At 26.6% G+C, this 21,821-nt stretch overlaps 1 protein-coding gene across 5 annotated transcripts in view; it reads left to right on the top strand.

The window, feature by feature from the left end:
• Positions 1-3,017: 3,017 nt before the first annotated feature.
• Positions 3,018-21,821, top strand: part of LOC409286 (stress-activated protein kinase JNK) — a 128,091-nt gene continuing 109,287 nt past the window's right edge. Inside the window, exons 1-2 of one of the 5 annotated variants that reach the window (XM_006557237.3) lie at positions 18,441-18,846; positions 18,963-19,437. In XM_006557237.3, the coding sequence (XP_006557300.1) occupies positions 19,391-19,437 (47 nt within the window). In that variant the 5' untranslated portion in view covers positions 18,441-18,846; positions 18,963-19,390. The other 4 variants (XM_006557239.3, XM_006557238.3, XM_016911128.2 and 1 more) reach the window with 4 other exon arrangements.

Consider the following 21,821-nt stretch of genomic DNA (forward strand, 5'->3'; position numbering starts at 1 on the left):
AAAAAAATATAACCGTATCTAATCATCATAAATTAAAAGATAATATCGTTCAAATATTTAAACAAGCAAAGAATTTGAATAAATTATAATCAATTCACGATATTTTAATTCATTGTCTAAACCTTGTCTAGAATGTCAGAGTTGATATTTTTAACTTGTTGCTTATCGATCCTTAAAATTAATTAAACTAACATAAATAACATATTTATAAACAACACATATAAATATTAATGGAGTTACGAAGGAAATTTTGTATCTTACTACATGCCAATAAATTTTCAAACTTTATTTAATTTTTCTAAAAAAATTAAATTTCTCATATCAATAAATATTACTCTAAACTATCGTTTCAATATTTTAGAGACAAAAATTTTTTCTTCTCATGGTTTTATCACGATTTTTAATATTTGATTTTTAATATTTTGCGAACTGAATAAATTCCTAAAATTTATTTATTAATATTATTTTATAAAATTGTGATATTCTATATTTAAGCACGTGTTATTTTCATACGTAATTTAATCTCACATTAAAAATTTTTATTTTATTTTTGTTAGAAATTTTTATTATTTTTATTATTTTTTTGTTAAAAATTATCTCTTTTTCGGTTACACTATTATTTCGAAAACATTTTGTATAAATCTAAGTATTCGAAAATGATAAAAATTCTTGATTGAATTCATTGATTCAAATAATTATAATAATTTTTGAATTTGCTAATTCGTTAGAAAAGGATTCGTTCCTCGTTTTAAAATCGTTATAATTGTGTTTCTTTTTAGATTATAGTTAATCAATTCGCATAAATTTCAATATAAATACGGCAAAATTTTGAGAAGCAAGATAATTAAATTTTAGCTTTGTCAACGTTGATGTGAGATTAGAATTATTCATGTAAGAAAATAATTTGAATAATTTTTAATAAGTGACTGACGTGATGAATAATTAATTCAACCGAAAATAAAATTAATTCCATATTTTCCAATTTAATTTTTCAAAAATTATATCGATTCCTAGTGAAAATGAGAAATGTAAGTAAATAATTATATTCAATATAATATATTTCTCTCATTTTCTTTTATAACACAGATATATAAAACGACTTTGGTTCATCTTATACTTCACTATCGTATCATATCATATCATATTATATACCATCGATTATATATTATATTTCTTTATATCTTTTTCTATTGCAAATTCCATACTTTCAAATCAACTTAATAATTTTAAGTTATTAGTCACGTTTGTATAGATAGAATTCAATTTAAATTTTTCACCAGATTATAAAATAAATAAAGTTAAAATTTTATATTTTCCTTTCTCTTCAAAATTTCATGTTAACCTTTCAGAAACATTATTTAAACATTCACAACCATTCATACAGGGTGTTTCTGAAATCGTGATACGAGTGATTGGCTGCTTTATCAAAATTTTATATATAAAAATAAACAAATCGAAAAATTTTTTATTTAAGATTTCGTTACTCGATTAATTTGAATAATTTTTAAGCCCAAATAAGAAATTGGCTAATAATAATAACAAGATAATTCTATCTAATCTTTCTTTATTTAAAAATTAATTTTAGAAAATAACGAATTTAAAAATTCGTGATCTCGATCGATTTTTCAAAAACAAGCATCAAAATTTTATTTCATCTTTCTTTTATTACTTCCATACATAAGATTTTTTGATAGAAAATTAGCCAATTTGGCTTATATGTGAAAAATTTCCAAGCTCTATTTATTCAAAAACGGGGCCTTAAAAAAAAATTCCTTTTCAAATTAATTTTTCACGTATATACCTTTATATAATTTTAAATATATCTATTTCAAGTTATTACTTATTTATGTAATGCCGAGAGTCAATGTTAAGCGAATAGTCGAAACGTGAATAGTTCACGTTCTTTTTATCTTATTCAAACTTATTGTCTCTCTATTTTCGCTAAAGAACGTGACTCCAATTCTCAGAATTCTATCTACCTCCGTTAGACTCGACGCAGTCTCGACATGTGTTTACTATCAAACCACTTACTATACCTTAAGTACTTACCTATCTACCGTTCCACCGTTGGAAAAAAAAGTTTCACGAAGGGGAATAATCGTGTGTCTGATTGCTCAAAGTCGAGAGGGGGATATCTATTTTCAAATATCATTTTTCTCTTTAACGTACCTATTTGTCAACTTATATGGCCATACTAGTCTTGTTGACAATGAAATTTTTCATAGGACTTTGAAAATTCAAAAGATAATATTCAAAAGAATCTCTTTGCGAATTTTTTTTTCTCATTTAAAAGCGAACGATAGACAGAGTAAAGAGATCTTAAAGAGAAAAATGACACATTTGGAGGAATTGGGAACAACAATAAGCCAATCTATTACGAAAATAAACGGCACGGATGCACGAAGGTCGTATCGAGTACTGGAAAACAGGTTACGTATCTACTTAAGAAATGATAATATTTGGAGGAACGAGCGAGACTCGTCGAAACTAACAAGTAGGCACGTTCCTGCCCTATTTGACGCGAGCGTCGAACAACTTTCAATTAAAGAGCACGCAACGGGAGGAGGAATAGGTACAGGAATACAACGGTGTATGGAAAGGACTCTCTCTCTCTCCACCACTTCTCTCCCTATGGAGTAGGAATCTTCCCTAACGAGCGAAGAAAACCGCGCACGCGAAAACAATATCCCGGTTGCTTGTGTTGGAAGATGCACGATGGGGAGTCGAGACTAAATCCTGCCGGTCGGGAAACAAACGGTCGAGTCTTCGCTCGATATGCGTCTACGAGGGTGACGAAGCCTCCGAGTACCCTCTTTTTTCTTTTTTCTTTTTTTCTCTCCCCCTTTTTCATTCGCGGAGAAACCGATTCATCCGCATCCCCTTCCGTTCTTTTCCTTCCTCCCTTTATTTCTCTCTCTCTTTCTCTCTCTCCCCCGCCACAATTATACGATTTCACCGCTTTTGCATCTCGAGTGTCTCGTTAATTATATTGTTTCGCTTTGACTTTTTTATTACAGAGATCACTTGCGAGGGACATGGAACTTGTTGTCGTAGCTTCCTGAATCGGTGAGTGAGTGCTCCTAATCCTCTTTTTTGTATCTTGGAAAATCGTTGGTGCGTTAAGTTGGATGTACAGTCTCTCTCTCTTTCTTTCTCCTTCTAATTTTATTTATTTAAGAACCGTGGTGGCCGGTTCTTTCTCTTCATTTTTCTCTCTTCCTCTCTCGTTTCATCTCGAATTATTTAATCCTCGCGACAATTTCCTCTTTGTTCGAATTGAGTGTGCTTTTTTTTTTTTAAATACGTGGGATTTTTATGGTGTATGGGGAAAAAAAAGAAAATATTCCTTTGGAATTTATCTAATTCGAAAATGATTAATTTTGAAATGTTATTATTGAAATTTCCACAAATATGAGGAAAAACATGTTGATTTAACAAATAATATTAATCAAAATTTGATGTAATTCGTTCGATATTTATAAAAAAAAAACAAAATTAAAATTATTACCTGCGTTTATTATTATTATTTTTTTTTTGCAAAACTTTTTTCGAAGGAATGAAATCAATCCCCAAAATTGCAGTGACTTTTTATATTTCGAGTAAAATTTTGCCTGGAAATTTTTTTTTAGATTGATAGAATGTTAAATTCCGAATATTTTCTAGATTTAAAATTTTGCTCCATCTCACACTGTTATTTAAAAAAAAAAAAAAAATGAAAAACGCACGCACTGGAAATTTGAGCGTTGATTTTTTACCAAGCGAAAACTGTATTTGAAAAGAAGCATTGATCTCATCCCTCCTCAAAGAGATTTTCCATCGACGAAAATATCCGTTTATACTTCATGTATTAAACTTTTTTTAAAATTAGAATTTTTTATTTATATGTTTTTTCTTTTTTGTAAATAATTTAGGAAATCTTTTGTTGTTTACAATTCATTGTAGAAGTAAGTATTTATATAACGTGTGACCATATCAGCGTCATAGAAACACGGTGAGAATATTTGACAATGCAGTGGAACTTTGTTTTTATATAGACAGGATAGACAAAGCATTTTGAAATAATTTTAAAGTATGCGAGAACATTTTATATATTTCTTGTTCGAAATTCATTTCACATATTCTTGTATGTTTAAATAAAAAAAAAAAAATAAATCGAAATTTGTACAATGCATACTTTATTTTAGAAATTATTCAAAAATATAAAAATTGGATTTATCTTAATTATTGCTGTTTTATTTCCAAGATTCTTTTAGAAAATTCGAAATATCGATTAAACACGCGTAAATATATTAATAATTAACATTGCCATGTAATATGCCGGCGTCAACAATTTTTAGATTTTTTAATTTGGACACGATGCATCAGAAAAATAGCATAATTTAAAATTTCATTCGTTAACATATTTTGAAATAAGTTAATTTTCGAAATTTCAAATTCATATACGAGGAAGACATGTTAATTTAGACGTGACAGTGAAAGATAATATTATTTTACTAAAAAGTAACATTAAAACTTGTAATTGATTATTATTAATAATTTTTTCGACTCTTTTCTACGCTAAAACAGAGTTATTAATTGTAATAACTAATTTATTTTTACTTTATTTATAATAAAATAATAAAATACGGTTATTAAATTACGTTCAGCCATCTTCGAATTTCAAATTCAAGCGCGCAATTCAAATACATTGATTTAACTACGTTTCAAATAATCAATAATTTAATACGAAGAAGGTAGATAAAAATATCTTTTACCAGCGTTTTCGCTGATCGATATTAAAAGAGATCGAAATTAATAGTAAGCTTCCCGAACGAAGAGCAACAGTTTAATATATTATGAAACGAGCAACAAGATTTTTCACGTGTTTCTGCGAGGAGAAACGGTTTCGGTAATCGGTGGAAAAGAGTATAGCAGCGGGAATGGACCGTTAGATGTAGCGTTTCCTTCGATATCGAAATTGCGCATGCGCGATACTTGGCAACTGTAATGGGGACGGTTATGGATTTTCGGATTGCATGACCTTTTCATTTCGCACTCTTTCACATTATTCGCGTTTCGAATATTATCGTGGATTCAACCCTATTAGGATATAATCCCGATATTTTACACTTTAAGAGAAATTAGATAATGTATAATTTGTGACATTTTGTAAATGTCCACGAGAAGGATATTCCAGAGAAAGGATAATTTTTCAATATAACATCACGACATTTCGATAAAATTATGTTATTTAAATAACATAATTTTTTTTTCGCTTTTTTTCGTCGTATATTCCAATTTCTTATAGCTCTCAAGGAAAAAAATTGATATGAAGATGGCGTTAAGGAAGTGAAAATATGAAATTTGTTATAATTAATATTTTTCCTTTCGTTTTCTGGGTTTTCTTATCGATTGTAAAAATTAATTTAGTGATTTTACATTAAAATGAATAGTGAAATATGTAACAGGTAATATATTATATCGTGAATTAATATTTGGATACTGGAATATGTGAAAGATTATTATTGCAGCGTATATTTATATTATTGAATTTGATTGTTTTTTAATATCGTTTCAAATTTAATATTTTAGCTAGTGTGGAAATAAATTTTATTTATTTGATTTATTTGTTTAACAATTTTCATACGACGAGTCGAATAACAAAGAAATTCAATTTTATAAAAATATCCGAACACAACGAGTTTTAGATTGGTTGTAATGAATCGTTCATTTCTTTCTAATACATATGGTTTGTGAATTAATATTGAATATTTTTGGGATGATAAACTTTCTCCATTATTCAATTTATTCTAAAAAAAAAACATGCGCATTAAAGAATAAAATTTATGCTCTTATTAATTACGATCTGATATTTTGTTATTCAAAAAAACAATTGATCAAATAACATAAATATAAATTGAAAAGATCTTTGTCAACTTTTCGTTTGTTTCAAAGAACAGAATTTACGATAAATCTCTCCCTGTAAGTATATGTTGCTCGAAGCAATATTCTCCAACTGCGAATTTTTGCGAGTCGATTTTCGAGTTGTTTTCGGTACTTTTTTCGTATCTCAAGATATTTTTTTTTTCTTAATACATCTTTGAAAAAAGCTAATTGATTATTATTCCAATGAATAGAATAATTACAGATAGCGTATTTTGTGCTTGGAAAAATTTTTGAATTATATGATAAAAGTAAATAAAAATTATTAAATTAGCAAGATTTATTAAAAAAAAAAATTGAAATTATATCAATATTATTTTAAAATCACAAATTTAAAATTTAATTTTAAAATAAACAAACTTTATTCATATAATCTTATTTATAATTATAGATATTAATATAAATTTTTAAGTTAATTTAATAATAAATTATAAAAATTTTTTAAAAAAATTTTATTTATAATTATTTGTTAATATAATATATATATATAAATTTATAAATATATATATATATATATTTTTATATAATTATATATAAATTTATGACTTCAAAATATTGTAAAAATGCATTCGCAAGTTAAAAATAATATTTTGAAGGAAATTTATTATAAACGATTGATTTTGCGAATTAAACAATTCGTGATTTTTTTGTCAAATGCACATTTCAAAAGATTGAGAATCACAGAGATGTAAATTCAATCGATCGAAAATGAAATAGTTATTTGATATTAATTATGCATTAATTAAACACAATTTAAAAACTAACACGATACTAAAACTAGAGAATATAAAAATTTTCCCATAAACAATAATTTCTCACGTATCATATTACTCCAATCTGATTAAAATTTGAGAAGAAAAGACAGTTTATTGATCATGGAACGCTGCAAGTCTTTCAATCATACTTTTTAAGAGACAAAGAAATCATTTATTCTTCATTTAAATCATCTAAATTATAATCAATATTAACTTTAAGTTCGAGACAATTCATTGTGACCAATTTCAGAAAATGACTCGAATATAATTTTATGAGAATAAATATATAAAATATTGATAAATATTTCTAGAATTTTGAAAAGTCAATTTTACAAATCGGTGAAAATAAATAAAAATTGATATACAATAACATCGATTATTAAGTTACAAACTGGAAATGGAAATAGAATAGGATTGCTTTGTACATTACTTTATCTAGCACGAACTTGAACTTGTTTATAATTTAATAAATAAACTTCAATTATAATTTTTTATACATCAACTTTTTCAGCATTCGTTAAATTAGCTCTTGAAAGATGATCTCGGAATATATTAACACGTATTGCGTGCAACTAGAGATAAATGTACGGTTAAAAGAATGACAGAAAAAAATGGATGAGAGAGAAAAATAATAATACAAAAATAGAGAACATTATTCTCACAAGTTTCGACGAAAATCTTTCAATTGAAATTGAGTCTAAAACGTGACGTAAATCGAATTAGTTTTTATTACCAATTAACTTTATCATAGGTAATTATAGATAACGTTGATTAGTTACTAGATCACTAGTAAAATTAGACCAATTTACGTCGTGTTTATTTTAATTACGTACGAATCTCAACAAGTCATTGAAAATTTGTAAAATTTGTGAAATTTTTTTTTTTTTTATATTAATTTCTCCTTTCAAAATAACCTATCCATCTCCTCTTCCTCGCAATACATCTATTTTTTCCTCGTAGATCTAACATGCCCAGCATCATCATTAAGCGATAGAAAATACGAGAATGGATTGTGCAAATGTAATCCCGCGTATTTTACTCAAATTTAACCAAACCATTCAGAATTGTTGTTTGCCTGCCACACTTTTCTCTTTAAGCGCTCTACCCTGATGTCATTAAATCGGTAGAGCCAATCCGTTCACCCATTAAATCACACGTTTCTTGGACGATTGATTTTGATAATAAATTTTTATATAACAATAACACGTTCCATAAATAGACTGTGCGGATACTTGCTGTAAAGTAAGACGAAGCTCGAATAAAGAACTTTTCATCCTTCAAAACGTCGTGATACGTATATCATATACTTTGAATATATTTTGCATATATTTTGAATATATCATCGATATAATAAAATCGCCGTCCAAATGAAAACAGTTGAAAAGGAAAAAAGAGAAAAAAATTGACAAGAAAAGAGGAGAAGCTCTCCTTCCACGATCAAAAGCGTTCCATAATTTCGGAAAGGTCAAGTACCACTTAATCTAAAGATAATATTGATATTTCCTCGAACGGGAAACGATCGTTTTCCTTTTGCCACGCTTTTGCTTATACGTGGCAAACTGAAATATTGTATCAAAGTTGTAGCTCCGCTTTAATACTCACGTTCCATCGCGTGACCGAGACGCATTCGTTCAAGAAGTTTACGGTTATTCTCGTCAGAAAGAAAGAGTCACCGACTTTCAAGCTTTGCCTTAACTCGATCGAAAAGACGTGTCGTGTCGCTCGATTTCTTTTTCCATTTACGAATACCGCGCTTCGCTTCGTATCTCGCGAGAAATAATATATATATATATATATATATATATATATATATATATATATATATTGAAAGGAAGGAAGAAAGAAAGGGGGAGAAAGAAAAATAAAAAATAGTCCGGTTTATCGTTATACAATTAACGCTATATCGCTCGTCGAACCTGTTTTTAACGTAGCGAAACGTAAGAAGTGAGAAATAAAAGTTGGAGAAAGGGAAATCTCCATTGGTAGCGTGACATTAGTTCGATATCGAAAGTAAGTGTATACAGTGTGGAACGAAAGTTATATTTAAAATATAACGATTTTTTTTCCTCTCTTTCTTTAAAATCTAATTTTAAAAATAATAAATTTAAATAATTTATGATTGGTAAGTAAGCTGTACCAATATAAAGATATAAATATTAAGAAACGTATAAAGAAATTGTTTTACGCATTATTTTATGATGTAAATAATTGCAGCATTAAATATTCTCTTAACTTTATTATTTGAAGATTATATCTTCACAAAAATTTGCAATGAAAATTCTATGTGTCGAAGATTTTATTGTAAAGAGTGTCGTTGGAAAAATTATGGTAATGGAGGAAATATTTTTTTGTTTGCATATCGCGTAACAATTGCTGCAACAATACATTTATTGAGAAAGAAATAAAGTGATCGTTTACGAATTTCTTTGTATTTCTTCTATTCTCTGGGATGAGAATATATTTGAAAAATAATCTTATCGTTTATTAATGTAATGAGCTGTCTTATCTGTCTATTTTACTTTAAGCTTCATACATTGGAAATGCATTCATAAACAATAAGATTATTTTTCAAATGTATTTGAAATAACAAAGAATAAATAAAGATAAGAAATATAAAGAATCTCGCTTAATTTTTATCAGTAACTATACATATACTCTCTATATTCTTAACAATACGTTTTAGAATTATGATTGCAATATAATATCGACATTATTAAATTAATATAAATAATTACTTTAAACTAATATTAATGAAAAATATTGAATATTATTATAAAAAAAAACATATTAAAATATTAGAGAACTTTTCTTCTTTAAAATATAGTTTATTATAATGTTATAAATTTTTAAGTTTCTAATTTACAATTAGATAAAAAAAGGAATACTTATAAAAAAGATTAAATAAAAACTTATTATTAGGTATGAAAAAAATAATTTCATAAATTAACATTTAATCATTTATAACTTACTTATTTAAAATTGTTGGTTGAGAGAATATTAATTCAAGATTTGCAAGATTTTTATTAATAAAAAAAACATTGTTGTTTTTATTCCAATTTTTAATGCGATATTATTACACGTTCTTAATGATTTAAATTATTCAAAGTCGTTCTTTTTAATTCATAGTTATATCATTGTTGCATCAAGTGCATGGATACGTATTTTCTAACGTTACATAAGATATTGCGAACGTAAAACTGTTCTGCAAATATCAAATTACATCAATTTTGCAGCTACTCGAACTACTCGATTTTTAATTTCTTTGAAATTTTTTCTTCTTATTAATGCATTAAAAAAATACAAATATATAAGGAGATAAATTTTGTATAATTGCAATCAAACAGACAAATTTTTGTAATTTTCATCGACCTTGAATATAATCTGAAATAATATTGTTACATTTATGTCATCATGTGACCTTTAAATATTAGTTCTTTTTGTAACTTTCAATTAAATATATAATGATATACCTTTAATTACCGAAGCATTTGCATTTGCTTCGAATATCTCACTGTAGCATTACATTCTTTTTTGTTACAAATTTTATTGCAAATAATAAATTTTTCCATTTTTCCATTTATTGTTAATCTCGTTAACGACTCGTTTCTAATGTAAAGATAAACATGAGTCGCGATTGAAACAAATATTTAATCTATTTAAATAAATAAATAAGCTTTGAAAGCGGAATCTTTTCAAAATGTCAAGGGAAATAAAAAAAACAATATGAGAAAAATGAAAATAAACACGAATAAATTAATCCTTAATAAATTAAGGATTACAGCATATATTGTGAAGAACGAACGAATAACAAAAGAAAGAAAATATGAATTAACGAATTGATTTTATGTAAACGATATCAATAAATTTCATTAATAATTACATGCATCTTTGATTCTTTCGTCGTAAACATTTCTTCAATCCTGATTATTACAGAACTTTTTACTACATCCTTCGATTTTCGATCTAATTTTATTATTGAAATTAAGTAATAAAATAAATATGAAAAAGCCATTATCGATATATATAATTTGTTTATGCTAAAATTTTTTCTGAAGGCATTTATAATTTTTATATTCGTTGAAACGAAGATGAATTTGAAATATAAAATTTCGAAGATCGTAGCAGAAAAGTCAAGGTTATCTCAATGCATGTATATGAAAAGCAATTGCCCAAAGATATTCATAAATCTTGTGAACTTTAAGTATATCGATTATAAACAGATACAAAGAAAAATATATAATTTCCATTATCTGAAAATTTTGTTAAATGACATCCTATCCAAACTATCCAAATTTATTCTATTATATACATATTTATTTGTAACAATTTAACAAGCACAATATAGAATTTAACTTAACAGCAAATAAAAATTGACAGTATACATTGTAGCATTGAAACGTAAATATGTACTTACTTAACGTTAAGTAAGTATTGAAATTGAAAACATTAAAAAAATTAGTGCTAAAAGAATTAGCAAAGCTATACACGATAATGGAATGTCTACAAGTATTGGCATTAAAAAATAGAAGGAAATTTGCAAGATGCACATTAAGTTCCATATTAAAAAATTTGCTATAAAAAAGTGTAATATTTTATACAATATTATATTATCTTAATTCTATTGTAAATAAATGTATTATTATTTTCCTCGAACTATAAAATAATTCATCTGTGTTCTATCTGTATTCTTATCTGAAAATTTCTTTATTGAAATGATCTTTGCTCTCTCTGTTAGTTCATAATGGAGTATATATATATATAGTTTGGGAATAACTATACATTGCTTTGTTCGTAGAGAGACGAAAATAATATTAATTGTAAATAATTCAAAATTTATTATAATTACACTTACTTTTCACTAATGAACAATTGCAATTTAAATTCTAAAGATTGGAACATTGATTGTCATGATCAATAATATTCGATAAAAAATATTATTATTTTTTCTACATATTTTTCCAAATAAAAAATTGACGAACGTATTTTAAGTATATGAAAAATCCATCAAAAAATAATTTTAATTAATATATACCATAATTATATAAAATAATTCTTAATCCAAAAAAAATCTTACTATTTCATTTTAATATATTATAATATATATTTCAATAAATGCTTTGATTTTTTAAAAATTTTAAAATTCATACTATCCTGACTGATTGTTATACTTTTTCCGATTTTTCCGAAATTTGAAATTATTACTTGATACGAAATGATAAAATAAATTACTACGACTGCAAAATTTTTTATTACAATCATAATCACAATTCAAATTCAAATCACTCTCATCCTGATCTATAATTAAAAACTTCAATTTAAAAATATCGTGTGAAATATACTAACAGAATAACAGAATAAGAATATTACTTATTCATACATTACAGTTTCGTATCGGTAAAAAAAATCGCTTATCCTCTGCAGCCATCTATGCAACGCGGTGAAAATTTGTAAATTTGCCTGATCGCAACCACGAATCGATCACTGTTGCTGGATACATGTATCAACGTTTCAGTAGTACAGCTAGCGAGTAGCGCGCGACCCGTTTCATTATGGCCATTTACGCTATAACTACTGTGTACAGTGCCGTATGGGATACAGATCTACGTACGATGCAGCCAGCTTCGTATTGATATTGCTATATACCGTACATTTATAACTAGTGACTAGTAGGTAAGGCTAGTAACTAAGCGCATAAATGGATAGGTAGGTTGGTAGGTAGGTAGGTTGGTGGGTTGTTAGGTAGATAGACAGATAGGTTGGTAGGTTGGTAGGTTGGTAGGTAGGTTAGACAGGTAGGTAGGTAAGCAGTCAGGCACGCAGGTAAGTAGGTAGGAGTAGTAGGATAATCTTGTGGAAAGCTAGGCTGCGGTACTCTGCGGTACTGTATGCCGCCATCTTGCTTTATCGATTTTAACTCCTACCCTCGGACTCGCTACCAATTCCCACATGTCTCTTCCCTCTCTTTTTCATTAACAATTTTTTTCTTTTTTCCTCCAATATTCTCATATCGAACGGACGCTCTTGAAGCAAGATTTATACATATATATATATATTTTTTTCTTTCAATTTTATTATATCGAATATCGCGTTTATATTACATTGCAGTGGGATCGTAATCGCATGGAAATCTTTGACGATAATTAACTGCAAACGAATAGTACGTGGGGAAAATAGATAACGAAGAATTGAAATTGGGACGGTATCAAGGGAATATTTTATTGATTAACTAACGAAATATACCGATGCATGAGCTGAATTGAAAATAACTCGTGGCTTAATTCTGGGATAGTTACAGAGAAAGAATCGAGCACGAAAATTGACTCTATGTTAAATAGTTTTTTTTTTTTTTTTTATTTCAATCAAGCAGGTGATTTTGAATTATCCTAGCATCGATTGAAAATGTAATTTGACTTCTCTACGTTTGTTCTTTCGATTACCAACCATGGTATGATCGATCGGGATGATATTTTCGAGATTTGATATTCTTGAAACGGTAAAAGGTGTTCGTTTTAATCCGTAGGGGAAATCGGTAGAGGGTGAAAGCGGAGATTCGTGGTAGATGTACGCAGCATAAATTGAACTCGATGAGACCCGAGGTCTCCCTTTATAAGTGGATAAGCTTGTTGTAGTGGGTTTACCGAGTCTGGTTTGAATGTTCGATTGCAATAATTTCAGCTTTGAGAATTGAAACGGTGTTCCTAACTTTGAATAACGTTGTTTTATACTTTGTAAAATTATAAACAATTTTCAAAAAAAAAAGAAATAAAAGTCTTATGGAATAATATATGAAATAAAACTTTTAAAAAACGAGAATATTTTACTTTTCGATTTTAAATCTTTTGTTTTTGAAATGTAAATAATTGAGATTCATTTTATTATTTAATAATAAACTTCATTTTTTCATTATGTATTATTTTATAGTCATACAATATATCAAATTTGCATTAATATTCGCATAACATTTCGATTATTATATTATATCTTTTTTTGAAAATCGCAAAAAAAAAATAGAAAAATTTCTCATTTTAATGGAAAGAAGAAATTTTCATTTTCTTAATCGTTATTAAAAATTTTATTATTACGTAAATTTAGATCAAAAATGGTATTTCGTATTTATATTATATTTCCTATACATATTTAAACCCATGGAAACCAGCTTTCAGATTTTAATATTAAACTCGCACTCTCTCACTCGATGAAATTATTTAATCGTAACAATTGGTCATAATACTTAGTTACGATAGTGTACGTAGTTGGTTACCATATCAGTGCTATATCCCAGAGCGTGTGACGTATTTCGCCCCCTTCCCTCTCCCTTTTCTTTTCACGAGGGTGAAACTCGGTTCAAAGGGGTTATTTTAGGAACAGGAAGGTGGCTGGCCAACCACGCACCGACACGAATATTTAGAATCACATTCTCTCGTTTCTTCTTCTTTTATCTTCGTTTCCTCTTTTTTTTTTTGTCATCTCCCGCGATATTTTTTTTTTCCTTTCCCGATATTTCTTGATTCTTATGAATCGCAAGTCATTTATTCTTGTTTTAACTTTCATTCGTAAGGGTTGTCGCTAAAAAAAGGTAGCGAACGAAGATGAATATCTTAAAAAGTAAAAAATTTCATTCCTCGTCTCCCTATATTCCTTTCATTTTCCGATATATTTTCTCGTTTTCATTATTTTTGTTCCTTTTTCTTTTTTCTCATTCATAAGAATTGTTATTAAAATGAATGTAGAAACTCAAAAAGTAGAAATTCAATATTGAAAATAAATATCACGATATAATAACAAAGATTTTGCTTTTTCTTTTCTTTATCTTGTGTCGAAAGCAAATTATAGAATTTGATTTTTAGATTAAAAAGAAACACAGTGAATATAATGTTATTCATTATTCTTCTTCAATTCAAATCTCGTGAAACTGTTTATTATCTCTCTTGGTTATCTATTTTATCAAATATTAGGATAAATCGGGATTAAAAAATTAAATAATTTAAAATGTGTTACACTCATAATCACAATTTTTATGATAGAAAATAAACAAATAAAAATTCCTAATAATAAAAACATGCATGTTGAATTCGTTTGATTTCATTCTTTATCAAAAAAGAAAAAAAATTATTCTGTACATAACTTCATTACACATTACATATTCAAGTTTCATTAAAATTAAAATCTTTCTTTCTGATATAATATAAATAATATGTGAAAACTTGTTGATTTTACTATGTTAATACTATACTATTGTACAATATTACTATAGAGTATAATATATTGTATAAAGTAATAGCAATATGTATACTAATAATAACGAGTTCGCATTTCTGATCATATTTCAACGTCAGAGTGTTAATTTCGACTCTGTTTTAACCTCACTCTCGTGCTGAGGTTAAGAAAAAACGAGATTAATCCAAGAGTCCGATATTTGGCACGTGTCGCAACTTCATTTCTCTATATAGCTCGTTTCTTTATATAGTTTCTTTTATCGTGCATTATACATAAATGCAGCATGATACATATTTGCATAAATGGATTAATAAAATTTTGAATAAATAAGCCAATGAAAGATTGAATTTAATAGATTTAATCAAATAAATTTCTTATTTCTTTCTCAACTTTTTACAACATTACATATATATAGTTTTTATCTTTTGATTTTCCTAAAACTTAATCTTATATTATCTCATATAATTAAAACAATAAATGTAAAAAATTCATTTAAATTCATTTTTATACATTTTTATTTCTCTAAAAATTTCAATTTACCGTGCAATCTTTGGACACGAAAAAAATCGGTTTGTAAAGAATTCACACACATAAAAAGAAACACACTGCGATTTCTCTATGGATACTTAAATTTTACAGTGAGTATTGCATATGTGAACTGGTATCGATATCAAATACGACTTACACCGATACACGAATCGGTTGTTATATCGTTCTGGTCAAGCAAGTGAGCAAGGATTTACGTTTCAGTGTATGCAGACTGTTTGAAACCGATGCGCAATTTGAAACTATGATACTTGGGAGCCGTGTATTTTAACATGTTGTAGCGCATGTAAGCCAGTTTCAGGGACATATACCGTGTTGCTAATATCACGAATTCGTGGAAACACGTAAGTCGGTCAAAAAAAAAAAAAAAAATTAAAAGAGGATCGAGATCATTCGAGATGTTTGAAAAATTTCAAGTTTTTTATCGATTCTTTCGAAACTCGGGTAAATTTATGAGTATTCTGTGACGATGTGAATGTATTTTTATTTAATTATTAACATTGACAGTGTAGATTTTAAATTCATTTTAATTACGATTTTTATTATTAATTCATATTATTAAACGTGAAGGAAAAATCAAATATAAAAATTCAATTTTTTTCGGCTGTCTTTAAAATTGAGTTTCAAAAAAAATTTCAAAATTCAAGATTTTTTAATAGAATATAATTTCTTAGATTTTTTAAGAAAAAAAAAGAAGAAGAAGAAAAAAGCAATCTAAGTTTCGATTGTATTTAATATTTCTTCCCTAGACGAATTATTGTTATGGATAAGATAGCAATAATTTATCAAGCTATAATAATAAATAAGCATATAAAACACTGGGACAAACAAAGTATGATTATTGCGCGAATGTGTTATATTCTGATCAGTTTTATGCCATAAAAGTGTTTTATGCGTTTTAAATAGCTAATAAGGTATTTAAAATATGTTCAAAATTAATAATTTCTTGCTATAATGGTTCGATAATAACTTTATGCATTTCATATATAATCATTTACATCGATTAATGTATTAAAAAGTATAATTTAAAAATAAAACTGACCTTCGTGTGTCCTTCATATATCCATCTGTGGAAAAATAACATCAAATTGTGTTTTCTTCTACATCATGTACGAGTTATTTAAAATGGTCACGTTATAAGACCCTATATAACATGTATATAAAAAACAATACACACATCTGCATGCAACATAATCCGACATATTTTCCATTCGTGTTCATTTTTCTCATTGTAATCGTAATCTAATATATACGCTTCAATTTTTGTATACCAACTTTTATGTTTGTTTTGACCCCCAGAATTGATATTTCAAAATATCCCAGTTTGATTATATTGATCCATTTTTTTTTTTTTTTAATTTTATAATTTAATTTCGTCTTTACGCTTGTAATTTTTTTTTGTCAATAAGCGATAAATGATATCTTTTATTAAACATTTGTTCACGTTTAAAATATATCTTACGATATACCTCTACGTCTATATCATTTTTTATTTTCTCTCTAAATAAATATTAGAGAAATATTTAATATCTTTCTAACGTATTTCGCTTACTTTTTCTTTTTTTTTTTAAATAAAATCTATTAAAAAACAGACTAAATTCAAAAAAAAAAAAAGGTAAACGAAAATTTCATTTTATTTAAACGATTAATCTTTGTAAAATTTTTTATTGCAGATATAGTATCGATTTTTAGAATATGTTATCACGATATATGTGCAAGTATACACCTTAAAGTTATTTATATTTTTATCAACATATAACAGCATAGAAATATAGTCTTGTCTCATAAGAGTGATAACGATATAATATCGTAATATCGTTTCAATGATAAAGATACAGGTTAATAAATTTGTAATGTATATTTCGTCTAGCATATTTTATTATTAGTTTCAATCGCGTGTAAAAGTGAGATTTTTTTATAAATATCAGTCGTAAATATTCAATTATGTACATATTCAATGCTGATCTTGTCAGGAATGCAATAGCCCTTGCACCTGGACGACCAAAGGCAGCTGCAGATCGCTTGTTATATGTAAAATTTTAATAAGTACATCATTAAAAAAAAAAAAGATATTTGCGAAAATTTCTTGAAAATAATAATCGGTAAATTTACATTAAATTTGTGATGAAATCAATTTTACTTTTATTAAAAATTGAATATTAATGAATATTAATAATTACCTTTGCTACGTATTAATTTTGTGAAATAATTTATTTGTGGAAAATATTCAATATCTTAAAAATATTCATTTTTCATTTTATGGAAGTAAAATTAAAAATTAATTTTTTTTTATAATAATTCCTTAAAATGCATGTATAAATATAAAATTAAATATTTTGTATATGAAACATATACAAATTACAGATGTTTGTATCTAAGATTTAAATTTTGTATATATGTATTCGTTTTACATGCTCTTTTTATGGAAGCGAATAATTACTTTATAAATTCGAAACAATACTTCAAAAATTTATTTAAGCGCTTCAGCTTTTAATCCCTCTTTGTTTTTTATTACCTATCATACTATACGATCATCGATTCTTGATAAAAGTGAAGCGATATTAAAATTTTATGCTGCAACAATTATTGTATTATCAGCTGGTTTCGAGTTTATAATAAATAAATATATTTCTGTTAACCTGTGTTTTTGTATATACGCGTTGATATCATTTTTAAGAAAGAATAAAAAATGTATGACTTATCTGACCTAGAACGTAAAAAAGAAACGAAAAACATTTATGTACGATGAAACAGGAAAAGAAAGAAGAACGGTCATAAACACGGCGTGAACGTGTTTTCAGTTCAAGGGAGCGCTCTCCGGTGCGACGCGACGCGGTAAGAGAATATCGCGAATCGTCCTGCTCGGAGGGTGGATGGCCGTAATGGTGGGGGTGCGTCGACCGCGAGCGAGTACGATAAACGTGTACAAGAGAAGGATAGAAACGAAGGAGTGGGGGAAGGTCAGATCGCGCAGGCGCCAGCCCCAAACTTACCACGGGCGATCAGTCGTGCGTGGCACTTGACACGCGTTACGTCTTTTCGTTTCTTTACCTTGGATTCTTTTATGGATCGCATCGCTTTCATCCATTCGCTTGTACTCTGCTTTTCTTTCGCTTTTGCACTGTCTTTCTCCCGTTTCTCTCCTGCCTTACCTCATTCTATTTCTTTCATTTTTGCCCTTGTTGCTACGCCCTTTTATACTTTCGTACTTCGTTTTTGTTTTTTCCCCACTTTTTCCTCCCTCCTTTTCTCTCCTCACTTCTCTCTTCCTCTCTCCCCCTTTTCTTCTGTTTGAAAGGATCCAACTCGATTCGACTCGTTCGGTGTTGCGTTAACCAGAATAATAACAGAATAACAGATTCGATCGTTCCGGATGGAAATCGTGCTCCTGTCGTCACATTATATTGTAAGTGGCATTCAAAGAAAAATTTATGACGCTTTTCATGCTATCTTTGTGTAAACTTAATATGGTGTTGTGTCCTTCAAGTTCGAACTTGTTAAAAATTGTAACTTTTTGTTCAGTGGTTCATACTGACAGGTGTTGCAAATACGAATCTAGTCATATCGAAGAAACAGCAAGTCGGCCATGATTTCAGTGATTCGGTGAACGAATGAAACTTGTATACGGTCATATTTTTTTTGCTCGTGTTTTTCGATATCGTCTTTGGTGAAGTTTTTCTCTGTGATAAGTGTAATATTTGTAATATTTGAACTTTGGAAACATTATGTGCGGACCAACCACGTGTCTTCGAACGACGAACAACGAATATCAGGCAATAGAATTTCGAGTCCCAACAGAACCGTCCATATATCGTTTCATCTCGTATTTTTGAAACTGGATATTCCATTTATGTATTTTTTTTGTCACAATTATTCTCGAAAACATCATTGATGAACAATATTATCACCATTTAATATTATATTTTTTTACATTAGTTGCTTTTGATTCGATGCTAGTGGAATTTTTATGGGAAAGACAAGGATCGATAATAACAAGGTAGGTAACACTGTTTTGTTACGAAAAATTCGTCGTGTTTAGTTACGTCTAAGAGATCAATCGAATGTTGAATCGGCCATGAAACAGATTACGAAAAATCCTATATACTCGAAGCAATCTGTTCTTGGTTTTCTTTTTGATCGTAAATATATAGACAATTTTATGTTTGCTCTTCTCGCTCACATTTTTATAGATAAGCTTGTAAATGTTTTCTTGCTCTTTTTAAATTTTCGAAATTAAAAATGTTCTTTTTTTTTTTCTTGAGAAATATCTCTTTTGTCAAAAAAATAAGAAATCTTAACAAATTTTAATTCCTTTAAACTAAATTCCATAGTTTACGTATAATAGAATTAATTTATCGATTATTCTCTTCATAATAATCCATAGTGAGTTTGAAATATCATTAAAAGCAAATTTCTTTTTTTATATATAACCAGTTATATATTAATTTTTGAATTATTTTCAAAATATTTTTAGCAATATATGAATTCTGTCTTTACATGTGCATGCACTTATTAATTGTTTATATAAACAATCAGATAACAATCAATATATATTATACTGTATTATAATGTACAATGGATGAACTTTTCGAAAAACTTTTTTATGGATTTGAACGAGAATGATTTTAAAAATTTTTTTTGTAATAAATACAATAGGAAAACTAATTATGAGATTGATGTTGCTATCATTAACTTCATTGATTAATCATTGATTAATATATTATAATTTTATTCAATTCGTGCTAATAATATTAAAATGCTAATAAAATTATCTCAATCGTTCAAGTATTGTTTTATTATATATTTTATTTAAAATCTGAAATCCTCTTTCTAAACAAATACTAACAACAATATGATGATTTCTGCCAAAATGGAATATTTCAAAAAAAGATTCAATTTTTTAATCGAATTTCTCGTTATATGTATTGCGGCGTGTTTATATTAAAAGATAAATAAATAATAATAAATATACTTAACATAAATTATTCTGAACTTATACATATAAATGAATTCTAATAATTTTTTGCAAATATTTCGAAAATTAAGGCCGATTGCTTAAAATTTTTCAAAACGTTGATTTTTATAACATATTTAAAAATCATTGAAATTGAAGATAAACTAGCTTTTTCACAATTTTATTTCAAATAATAATTATTAAAATCGGTGAAGAAGAAGATAATTCAAAATAATTATCTTTTTGATTTTCGAAAAATTTTTTACTATATATATAATTACGATGTTTAATTAGTATAATTAATTTAATTAATATAATTGGCGAAATGGTACTAATTAAAATGAATTTAAATGTAAATATAAATTTAATTTGATTATTGTTAATTAAATAAAAATATTCATATCGTTATGATATTGTTATAAATCATTTTACACAATTTTATTATATTTCGCGAGTTTCGAAATCATAAAATTAATAAAAAATTTTAAAGTTTTAGGATTTTGAAAGTTTGAATTTCAAAGAGTTTCGAAAATTTCAATTCTATATAGATGTTATGTCATAGATCATAATCATAATAGATCATAAATAAAATAAACTTGATAAAACATAAATCATGTACTGAAATTTCATATTTGATTACTTATAGTTTTTTAAACTTAGTAGAATATTCTATTGCATTTTGCTAAATCTTTTCTATAGAATTGGAAAAAATTTGAAATGGCAAATACAAAAAAATTTATACTATTTTCATAAAATAAATATTATTTGAAGGTATCATTTGATATTCAAATGTTATATATAAAAAACATATTTATTTTTCATTTTTTATCTTTTAATTCTTTGAAAATATATTGAATTATTATATTGTTATATTTATATATAAGCTAAAAATTTATTGGAAATATTATAATATTATATTATTTAAAATATTATTTTCTTATATTTCAATGAAATAATTATTTCAAAATAATATTTATACGAATTTTTATTAAAATGTATGCAAGAAATATTATTTCTTTATTATATAATCATTATTTAAAAAAAAAATTTATTTCCAAAATCTTATTAGAAAAAATAAAAGTTTTTATTATATTTATTATATCTATTCCATACCTATTTCTTTTTATGAGATATAATCTCTTATGAAATAAATATGTAAATATTTATTATCTTTTATTTTATGTTATTTATTCTTACAAAAGGAAGATTTGTTGGCATGCATTCCGCGTTAGTAGATTCTTCGTCTCCTGCAGTGTTTCGCAACTTATGGATCATAAAATAATTTCTGAGATGCTATAATTATTTTTATTTACAATTATTTATTTAGAAAGAATTTTTCAAAATTTATTCATATCGATATAAAGAAATAAATGAAGAATTAAATTTTAATAGATAAAAATAAGTATCTTTCAACAAAAGTTTAATTA

This window comes from Apis mellifera, linkage group LG3 (assembly GCF_003254395.2).
Source record: "Apis mellifera strain DH4 linkage group LG3, Amel_HAv3.1, whole genome shotgun sequence".
NCBI classification, from domain to species: domain Eukaryota; kingdom Metazoa; phylum Arthropoda; class Insecta; order Hymenoptera; family Apidae; genus Apis; species Apis mellifera.